Genomic DNA, 10,560 nt, shown 5'->3' with positions numbered 1-10,560 from the left:
CTTCTCTTTGAGTGCTGCTTAATGTATCTCTAACGTCTGGAGTGACTGAGTGGTAAGAAAAAGCTTCCAGGAAGAATCCACAGCAGTTGTAACATTGCTTTATTGTCAGTCCTGCATATACCCTTCAGAACATATTAAAAAAATACATCTGTGGAATGCAGTGATCCAAACCCCTGGGCAGCCTCTGAGGCTGTACGTTCCTCTGGCACCACTGGAGCCTGAGGCCACCAGCCCCTGTAGGTATGGAATAGAGGCAGAACCCAACAAAAATCCAACAGAAAGGACTCCTGCCAGGGAATCAGGTTTAGGTTCCATATAAACATAGCAGCAAAGGTACCACAGTGTCAATTTGAGGGTCACAGCAGCACTGCCCCCTGTACTGCAGACTTTTGGTGAGGCACAGGGAGCAAATATGGCTTTAGGGATTACAAGCAAAGGCTGGAAGTGTTGCAGGGGTTAATACTGAAAGAGTATCACCACTTAAATTAAAGGGCAGGCAGAAATAGACAAAGTTAAAGAAGTTCACATTAAAAGAAAAAGAATCTGAATTTCTCCTCCTTTAGAAAGCAAGCACTGCCTCCATGTAATTACAAAATGCTCCTCCCCTGCCCTTCAAACAAAAATACTCCATCCAGGAACTCAAACATTGAGTTTGTCACTGGCAGCCCTGAGCAAAGCATGAGAATTTATAACATATTGATGACACTGAAATAAGAGACGGGGAGAGGGGGAGCAAGGGGAGGAGCCATTTAGAAAGCAAGGTGCCATCCCAAAGCAGAGTCCCAGCTGGAAAGTCTGAGCCCTGCCCAGACTGCTGTAGGTAGTAGAGGTTGGAGACAGTGCAGAACATCCAAGGCAGCAGACCCTAACAAATACAGCAGGTACAACTTCACACCTCTTGGTCCTTGAGGGTCCTTGAGCACCCCACTTACTGGGGAAACTCACCATGAGTTCACAAAAACTGGTTCCCTGGGAATGTGTGTCACTAAGGACAGAAGTGAGCAAAAATGCAGTGGGGAAACGAAAAATAAATCTCATTTCTGAAGTCTCATAAAACCTTCCATGGCTGAATTCTTCCACATCCCCTGGTGGTGCTGCTGCAGGAAGGAAGAGCCAACAAGCAGCAGGAATCAGCTCTCCAAGCTCTGCAGCTCCTCCCAGTCCCCCTCACTCTCACACCTGAGCCTTGTTTTGAAAAACTCCTTGATGAGTCTCTGTGCTTCCTCCTTCACTGCAAGAGAGGAAACACCATTTTTGAGTTGATACTTAAGACATCTGCCCCCTCTAAAGCCATGAACCCATCTGGCATTGCAATCACCCCAGACACACCTGTCTTGCGGGCAGGGTTCTGCTCCTGGGTCAGTAAGTGAGACAGGTGCCTGGCAAAGCCCTTGAAGAGATCCTGCAGCATTGGGGAAGACAGAGAGCAGAAAGCAGACACCAGTTACATCACCAGTCTGTTTCCAAGTCTGTTTTTCCAAGTGGCTGCAGCACAAACCACTCCTAGACTGAACACACACAGCTGGCCCTGCAGTGCCCCAGATCCCTAGAGAGATGAATTCTCCTTCTGCTAAAGAGGGCCTTCAGCTATACTCTACCTTGGAAGCAAATTTTCCCCCCTTGTAGAACGGAGTCAAATTCTTGACAACGATGTCTGCAGTCTCTTTGAGGGATATGCCTTTGGTCACTGGCTGTATAGTCTTGCTGCTTCCTTCATCACACTGTTCTAAATTTGAGTCAAAAGTCACCTTTTTCTTTGTTGGACCAACACTTTTGCCCTCTGGCTGGGTCAGAATTGAAGATTTTGCTGCTGTCCGGAGCCGCTTTTTTGCAGGACTTTCCATATCCTGGAGAGGGGACAGAAGAAAACCAAACCTACCAATTCCTGTGGCAGCATTGCTCTTCCAAGCAGCCATCACCTTCCCAGAACATGAATATTTGCTGCATCCTGCAGCCTCTGCCTCCAGTGAACACCCAGTAGGAATCTCTGTAACTTCTTTTAACTTGCTGTGCAGACACTAATTCCCACACAAAGGGACTTTGAAAAAAAACACTTTAAAGAATTCCACATAAAAAACCCTTTAAAGAATTCCCTGTGCTCATATTGGGGCAGCTAATTGCTAGACACTATCCTACAGAGGAAAACTGACTGGAAAAGATTTTTCAGGATTTCTGCTGAGAACAGAACACACCCCTCAGGAAGAATCAGACACATCAGGAGAGCCACACTCCTGCTCAGTTTGAAAAGAAAGGAGACTGCAGTGTTGCAGAGACAGCTGCCAGGCAATCTCAGCTGCCAAATGCAGAAGCAGAAAATAAATGGCAAGGCAGCTGTGAGCAAGGGTCACTTCCCAATGGTCCCGTGTGTCTCTGGCCTGTGGTTGTGCTCTTGCCTTGAGAAAGCAGCTCCCTAATTATAGTCAGTCGCAGATCTCAGGGGGTGGGGACACTAATTCCAGGCAAGTCACCAGCAAGGGCACAGTCACATGAGTTGCACAGAGGAGGGAACAAAGCAGTGAAGAGGGAGCCCTCCACTGCAGCCCAAGGTGCTGGCACAGCCCAGAGGGCAGCAGGGAAACACCAGGAATGCAACACAACTGAGGTTCTCCTTCCTGTTGCAACCGCATCTTGCCCCTCCCCAGATAAATGACACTCTCAGAGCGGGAGTGTCATTCCCAAAGAGAAATTTGACACAAGATGAGCAGAAGAAATAGAGGTAATCAGCATTCTTTGAAGTCTTACCTCATCTGATCCTGGTCGCTTCCCACTGTCACCTTCTCCAACAACAGGTAGCTCAGTTTCTGCAACATTTTCAGCAACACTAAGGGGAAGAGTGGAGAGAAGGCCAATTGTAATCATTCCACAGTGAAAATATTTCTGCATTCAGTGTCAGTGGCCATGAGTCTGCATGGTAAAGCAAGAGTTTCCCTCACTGACCCAGAAACCTCATACAGGTTTCCAGGACAAGGCTGGTGGGGCTCTGGACAACACAGAGAGCAGAGAAGTAGAGATTTTACCTGGACTTCACATCCATTTCTCCCTCAAGGAATTCACATTCAGCAGCCTGCTGGGTCTTAGAATTCTCCTCTCTCTCAGGCAGTGCTACTTCTGTTTCTCTCAGTTCTTTATTCTCCCCCTGGAACTGCCCAGTCAGGTCTCCAGAGCCATCTTTGTTTTCCTGAGGCATTGGTTTCTTTTGACAAACACTTTGAGAAGGAACCTGAGGTACTGTGCTTGCAGAACAGCCATCTCCCTTTGCTACACTGCAGCTTTGGGCTTTAGAGGCAGCTTTGGTGAGGGAGAAGAATTTGGAAATATCCTGTGATTCCTTTTTAGCTGCCTGTGCAAGCATTTGCTGCTTCTTGCTACGTTTGGACTTCTTAGCAGGGCTCCCCCCAAGGGCACTTTTTGTGTCTGGACTGGGTTGCTGCTCCTTCTTTTCTGGGTGTAGCTCTACGCCTGCACTCTCACCCACTGCTTTGGTTGCAGTTTCTTCCCTCTGGAGAGCAGGGTTTCTGGTGTCCAGGTCCAGACTGTAGCTGCTGTTGTCTTGCCCACTTGGACAGTCTTTTTTGGCAGGCTTTGCATCACTCTCCTCCTGGATCTTTAGCAGTTCTGAAGCTGTCTGGAACAAGCTGGATTTCTTTGGAAATCCTGCTCCCACACGCTTGGGTTTGAACTGGGGAGACAGGAAGAAGAAGAAATTTTGGATGTGAGATCCCTGAGTGCAGCACCATGAAAGCAGCTAAATTTCTGCACACAATACACCAGGGTGGGCAGCTGTAAGCTGAAGGAGGCTCTAAATCTGACTGATCATCACACCCATTAACAGAGACATGAGGGAAATGGATTAGGTGGAAGACCTAGGCCAGCAGTAAGAAAATAAGGCTGCATCCTTGGATAAAGCAAAATGAGAAAGAACTTATTTAAGCTGTGGCCTGAACACAGATTATATTCACTAATAACAACGTGACAGACAGGAAAAAGCAATTACAATAAAAATATAGCACAATGGCAGTTGTGGCCACAGAAAGGATTCAAATTTATGAAAAGTCAGACAGACAAAATACACTATTTCCTCCTGTCTATCCCACTCACCGAGGGAACCTGGGATGCAGGGACAAAGTCTTCTTCTGCTAGAGACACAGATTTTGTTTTGAAATTGCTGTTACCATCTGTTCCAGACCCAAAGACTGAGAACAATTCCCCTTGTTTGGAGGCTTTATTGATTTCTGCCACCTGAAAAGAGAACAGAAATATTCTCTAATGGCCAGAAATCTTTATGAATTTCTGCCTTGTACATACTAAAAGTCATAGTAACAAAACAAATATCTGCTGTGGAGAGGCACCTGCTTCAAGAACAGAAACATCTTCAGAGAGCATGATGGCAACCAGATAACCTAAACTAAGGCTTCTCTAGTGCCAGCAGCAGCCTGAGGAATTCCCAAATTCCTGTATGGCTACAACATATCTGGATAAGCTTGCACTCCTATGTAGGTCTTCAGAGCCTGTAAAGCCAACAAAGATGTGAACTCGAGGTGATTCTGGGCCCCCCTGGAAACAAAATTAAGAAGAAAGATTTGTAAGATACCCAATGCAAAACAGAGCTTGTCCTTCACCTTTCCCACACAAACTCTGCCCTATTTGCCCTGGAGCTCCCAGGTTCCAGGGAGCAGCAGATGTAGATGTTTGTCCCTACCTTCTTTAGCACAGCTGCCTTGTAGGAATTTGCCATTTTGCTGGTCCGGAAAGCTTCGTATTCCATTTCCACTGCACAGACAGCAGGGTCTGACCTGAAACACAGGCTGGGGTGATTCCTGGCAAGACACACTTCTGTATCTGCAAAGGGAACACTAATGCTTAAGTATCTCCCAGAAAGTACAAAATCCATTCCCTCCAGCACAAGATTAAGTGATAATTTCCAGTTAAGTCCTAAGGCATGTAGTGGTGAGTTGATGGACAATGGAAAGGGTGATGAAAACGGTTTTAAATCAAGAGTCTTGCCCACTGCTCCATTTGAGAAGTACACTATCCCCATCTTGTGGGACAGGGAAGAACTGCCACTCCTGGGATCAAGCTGATAACAGCAACCAGCCACGAATCATCAGGTCTAATCTTCAACATCAGAGCCAGAAAGATGCTGTTAAGTGAAACTACATCCTTGGACAAAATAACTTTAAAAAGCTCGAAAAAGCATTCTTTAATTGTGTTAACAGAGGGCCTGCTCTTCCCTGAGCACAGTTAATACACATTACAATGGTAATTGTGCTCAGGGAAGAGCAGGTCCTGTGTTAAGGGACTCAGTATGCACCCCTTTTTCCTCATCTCATACCATCTTCCTTCTGCTGCTGGAGTCTTTTGGTTGCTGCTCAAAGCTTCTTCCAGCATTTTCAGGCAGTGTTCCCGGCCCTAGGAAACATGGGATACTCAGACTTGCTCTACAGATGTCACACTGCCTCTTGGACTTCCACCCCTGAAGGAGTTAAGGACAGGCCAGGCAGAAGCCTTGCTGTTCTTTGCAACATCACTTACCTTCACAGTGAGCTTGGAGATCCTCCTGCTGGCAGCCTCCTTCAGGGGACAGTCTGCACCTGCCACAGGAGAGGAATTTGGGAAAGGAGCTATGGCAAGGCTAGGCTGATGGAGAACATCTCAGCTGTCACAGGGAGGTGCAGGTCCAGGACTGCCTGGCTTTCTCCTCCCTGCACTGTCACCCCAAGGAACACTGTGGTTACCCTTTCTACCTGGAGAAGCTACACACTCCAAAAGAGTAGGCAGAAACCAAAGTGAGAATGTTTTCCCTGATTGAGAACATCTACTTTGGAGTTTAGGACTAACAGCATTCCAAAATCTTCCCACCTCAGAAAATCTTTCTTTAAGGCCCTTAGGAAATTCAAATCTTTTGTGCTCCTCACAATATCAACCAAAAAAAAATTCAAGCTGTATAGAATAACTTGACTTATTAAGTGTTCTTTTGCAACAGTGCCAGACAGGGCCCCCAGCAGCACAGTTACAAACAGCAAAGGTTTTCAGCAGTTTCCTTATGATTATTATTACTGCTGCATAACCACTGCAGAAATAGCTAACACTACAAAGTCAGGTTAGACAGAGTTTTTCTTCTCTCTTGCTTATTTGGAAATGCTGTTCAGAAAGATGCATTCCATATCTTCACCCTGACCAAAGCTAAGCTGTGGTCCATCTCCTCCAGCCAAGTTTTCACAGCCAAAAGCTTGACCTCTGTGCCTAGGGACTGATACCTCCAGTGGTGATGCTGTACAAATTGCATGCAGCTGCAAAATATAAGACTTTCTTCTCCCAAAGAAAACCTGTTATAAATCAAAGAAGATATTTACTTGGAGGAACAAAATCTTCCTTTTCTGGTTCTTTGCCCTGGAAGAAAACAAAGATCAGTCAAACATTTCCATTCCTACTACACACATGCAGATCTAGAAGTATAAAAGACATGTTTTATATCCCTACTCCAGGGAAAATTAAAGCTGAAGTTATAAAGGCATCGAATATGCACCGAAACAAGGCCAAGAAGACAAAGAACAAGAATCAAAGCCAAAAGTTCACCTCTGCTATATGAATATTTAAGAGAAGCTGAATGGGAAAATCTGGTTTTATTGCTACCATGGGGATTAAAACCAACAGGCTCCTCTTGCTTAGCACTGCAGAGAAACCAGCACATTAACAAGCTGCATTTCTTCATATTATGGGACTGGCCCAGAATATGGAGAACACAGCAAAAGCAGAAGTACAAGAAGTGAAAGACAACAAGCAACACCAAGATGAAATAATTTACTGTCATCAGCACCAGGAAACCTTTATGGCTGTCAGACAAACTCACAGCAAAGCCTCTGTGCATCTTTGACCCCAACTCACTTTGCGCAGACTCATCTGTTTCTTGTAGAAGTTGTCCCACTCCCGTTTCCGACGCTCATCATTGTCTTCATCCCAATTCCCACTGCCCTCTTCATCATACCTGGGTAAGGCAGGAAAGCAAGAGGAACAAGCAGTTTTGTAGCTGCAGCATGAACTGGGGGACAAGTTTGGGAAGCCACCCTAGTGATGCATCCAACATCCTTTCTGAACATGGCTTCACTTTGAGTTTCTCCACCATTGTCCAACCAGGACAGCAGTGAGTGTCCTCCAAAAATTCACAGCATTTGTTAATCCCATAAAGTAGTAGGCAGTGGCATGAACTAAGAGCATGTAACTAGTGCCCTGAGAATGGAAGGCTCCATTTCAGCAGCTCTGCCAGATGCTCCCAGGGGTTCAGGAGTCACTACCCCATCTGTCAGTCCCTCCAGCCCTCGGAGCAGAGATGGCAGAAAGGGCACAACATCCATTCCTCAGCCTCACTTGTTCACAGGCTGCTGCAATAAATGAAATCTCCATCTCTACTACGCTGAAATGCAGCAGCTGATCCTCACCAGATGTAGCCCACGAGTTCACTGCCTCCCACAGCTGCTGAACTTACAGGTGTCACAAATCTGAGCTTTAGAGCTGCTGTCTATTACAACTTCCAAGGCAAAACTACAATCAGATCATGGAAAGGTTCAGTAAGCCAAGTGGCAAACACTGCTCTTTACAACAGCATTAGCTGTGGCTTCTGAGGTCCTGAGACCAAACACAGGCTTAGGTCACAAGTCGTGGTTTTCTCTGACTCGGCTGGACTTGGCCAAAGAACAAAGGTACCAATCTCGAGCTTTTTAAGGTAAAGCAGAGGGCCTGGCCAGCCTACAGCACTGTGTATCCTGGCACAGCTTCATGGGCAGTGCCAGCAGAGAAACTTCATCCTGACACAGCTGCACAGTCACTGCAACTCTGCCAGTGAACAAGAGGAAGGAGAACTTGTCACCTCCACACTGCCAAGCATTTTACAGAATTCATCATATTTCCCACTGCACATCTTCTTTTTGCTGTCAGCCTGATAGAAAAATGCAGCAATCTGCAGAACAATTTGACACTGGCACTTCATAACATCCTCTGTGGTGACTAAGTCCTGTGAGTGGCCCCTGGCCTGCTGGCTAACAGACAGCTGTGTTAAATCAGAAATGAACTCTGGACCATATCACCTGGGTCTCAACTTTAAACATTTTTGATCCTTGTGACTATGAGCAGGCTGAGTCCACTTGCTGCTTTCAAAAATTTCAGGCTAGTTTCTTGAGTCAATTACATTGTGCAGGGCAATTCTTAGCTCTGTCAAAACAGCTTTTGGTTCTGTGGGACACGAATGTGAACAAGGCTGCCAAAGTGTGTGGAAAATGAAATTCCAGCTGCAGCTGCCAGAAAGTTACAGAAGAATACCATCCACACAGAAACATGTGCTGAAAATAGAGGTGTCTGGGCCTGCAGCTGGTGGATGCTCTTTTCTCTGATGGCTCCTGTGAGATGAGTGTAACCTCTCTGGTACAGACCTGCTGAAGCCTCTGCAGCCTCTCCTCCCGCCCTCGTACAGCTCTGGGTCGTAGCTATCCCAGGAGGCCCCCGTGGGCCCGATGCAGGTTTTGCTCCAGCTGTTGCTGCAGCGTTCCAGTGCCTCCTGTTGCCTTTTCACTGCCTCTGGGTTCTTGCAGAAGTCACAGCATTTGTTGCAAGGAGGGGTGACATCGCCGAAGTACTTCGCTATGGCAGCGTGGCGACAGCTTGGAAACACAAGGCAAAATCATCTGGTTATCACTTCTGCCCACAAAAATTCTACCCTCCAAATGGAGGGTGTCTTTAGATACAGATTTGAGTCTTGTTTTTTCACAGAGAATGACTATTCCAGCAGGAATCACAGGGTTTAATCCCCAGAGCAGAATTTGGGTTCTGTTCCTGGCACCTTGCTTCAAGTCTCTCTGCCTTCACTTCCCCATATGTAAAAAACTATCAGTGTTAATCTCTTCTGCTAAACCCTTTCAGATCTTTGAGATCTGCAAAAGGAACAGTTGATTAAATATACAGTTATTAATTTTGTGTCGCTGCCTAAATATATTCCATGTCCTATCAGGATGGCTGTAGGTAAAGAGGCCCCATTGATCACTACACCTCAGAGTATATCTCACATTGCAGAGTTTCTAGGTTTATTATTTGTGTTTTGAAGGTTAAGAAATATATATTTGAAGACACAGGAATGTAAAGAAAGTCCCAGAAACAGAGTCCAAAGTGAGGTCACAAGGGAATACTATTCAGATAACACAGCCTGGATCTTGATGGGTTCATACATGCTCCAGATCAGCACCCAAAGTTTGAGTAGAGTCAGTCCTACATGCATGAAAACAAGTTCATTTGCTCACACAGGATTGCACAACCAGTTTACCAGGATTAGCAAACCAACCATGAGAAGATTATTAGATTCTTCCAGAAATTTAAAAATATTTTTGGCAGGCATCACTGTTTTGGGGTACATAAAAAAGAATTTGGTGACAATATGCTCACTAGAAATACAGGCAGGAAATAATTTCTCTTCTAAAACACTCCCTAACTTAAACCAGGGAATACAGTGATTTTGCCAAAGAATGATCAGGCAGTGACTCTCCCCCCCTTTTTTAAAGAAAGCACAATTTAGAGGAGATTTTTTTAAACTAAAGTTTCTCAGCAGAGGTGGCTGGTTGTATGTTAGTTAAAATGCTGATAATAAGTCTAAGAAAACATTCACTTTGTTGGGCCTTTAGAGATCAAATCCTGCAGCCAAGTGGGAACAAAAGTTACTTTAGAAGAAAATTATTTCACTACAAGGAAAAACAAGGTGGAAATTTGTCTTCTCTACCAAGGTGCTTCCCAACTTCATCTGCAGAAAGTGGGTCACAGAGGGGAAAAGTAAGAGAGCAAGCATCTCATTTACTCTTATTCTAAACCCTTTAAGGCACGTCAAAACTTGCCAGAGATCTAACAAACACAGTTTTCTTCTTCACTTGTGTCTTTGTGTGTCTGGAGGGAACACAACTGCACGTTACCAAAGCATCACAAACAAACCCTGTAAGGGGCTGCAGTGGCTGCTAGCTCACTCCTTCTCAGGGCCTGGGAGGTTGATCTGGAAGGCAGCACAGCAGCAGGACACAGGTTCCTGTCCCCAGCAGCCACCTGAGTGTGCTGAAGTGCCAGGGAGCTGGCAGTGCCCAGGCAAGGGGCTGCAGCAGGGTGCCTGCAGCGTGCAGGGCACCAAAGCCTGGAGAGGCTCCCACAAAGCTGCCATTCTATCCCCCTGCAGAGCCACACTGACTCACTCTGCTCCTGCACTCAAAGAGCTCCTTTCACACGGAGGGGAAGGGTGGGGGGACCGAGATGGGGGCAACACATTTGATACCCTTGTCCTGCCTTTCCACAAGAACTACTGGTGCTGCCTGGCTTGCCAATGCAACGTGACTACAGAAATGTCAGCGAGCTGCAAGTCAGCTTTTTGTTTCCCCAAAAGAAAACAGGCAGGCATTCTCATTAGTCTCTGTCTCTTCCCCTCGCACGCACTGATCTGTATTAGAGTTAAGTGAGGCATTCAGTGAGGGACAAGCCCTCTCTCCTCTCCCACAGCTCACCAGGCTTATGCTGGGGAGGGATAGCCACACACACCTCTGT

General features: G+C 46.1%; 1 protein-coding gene across 8 annotated transcripts in view; it reads right to left on the bottom strand.

The window, feature by feature from the left end:
* Positions 1-82: 82 nt before the first annotated feature.
* RECQL5 (RecQ like helicase 5) overlaps positions 83-10,560 on the bottom strand; it is a 37,592-nt gene continuing 27,114 nt past the window's right edge. For 6 of the 8 annotated variants that reach the window (XM_030287212.4, XM_030287216.4, XM_030287215.4 and 3 more), the window contains 12 exons: positions 8,424-8,651; positions 6,886-6,985; positions 6,354-6,390; positions 5,533-5,591; positions 5,333-5,409; positions 4,700-4,793; positions 4,099-4,239; positions 3,018-3,679; positions 2,743-2,821; positions 1,599-1,847; positions 1,330-1,402; positions 83-1,252 (listed from right to left, as the gene is read on the bottom strand). In XM_030287212.4, coding sequence (XP_030143072.4) covers positions 1,131-1,252; positions 1,330-1,402; positions 1,599-1,847; positions 2,743-2,821; positions 3,018-3,679; positions 4,099-4,239; positions 4,700-4,793; positions 5,333-5,409; positions 5,533-5,591; positions 6,354-6,390; positions 6,886-6,985; positions 8,424-8,651 — 1,921 coding nt within the window. In that variant the 3' untranslated portion in view covers positions 83-1,130. The remainder of the gene's footprint in view (positions 1,253-1,329; positions 1,403-1,598; positions 1,848-2,742; positions 2,822-3,017; positions 3,680-4,098; positions 4,240-4,699; positions 4,794-5,332; positions 5,410-5,532; positions 5,592-6,353; positions 6,391-6,885; positions 6,986-8,423; positions 8,652-10,560) is intronic. The other 2 variants (XM_041719806.2, XM_072937108.1) reach the window with 1 other exon arrangement.

Source organism: Taeniopygia guttata, chromosome 18 (assembly GCF_048771995.1).
Source record: "Taeniopygia guttata chromosome 18, bTaeGut7.mat, whole genome shotgun sequence".
NCBI lineage: Eukaryota > Metazoa > Chordata > Aves > Passeriformes > Estrildidae > Taeniopygia > Taeniopygia guttata.
Note: the sequence above shows the minus strand (reverse complement) of the source record. Positions and strands in the feature narration are given on the sequence as shown.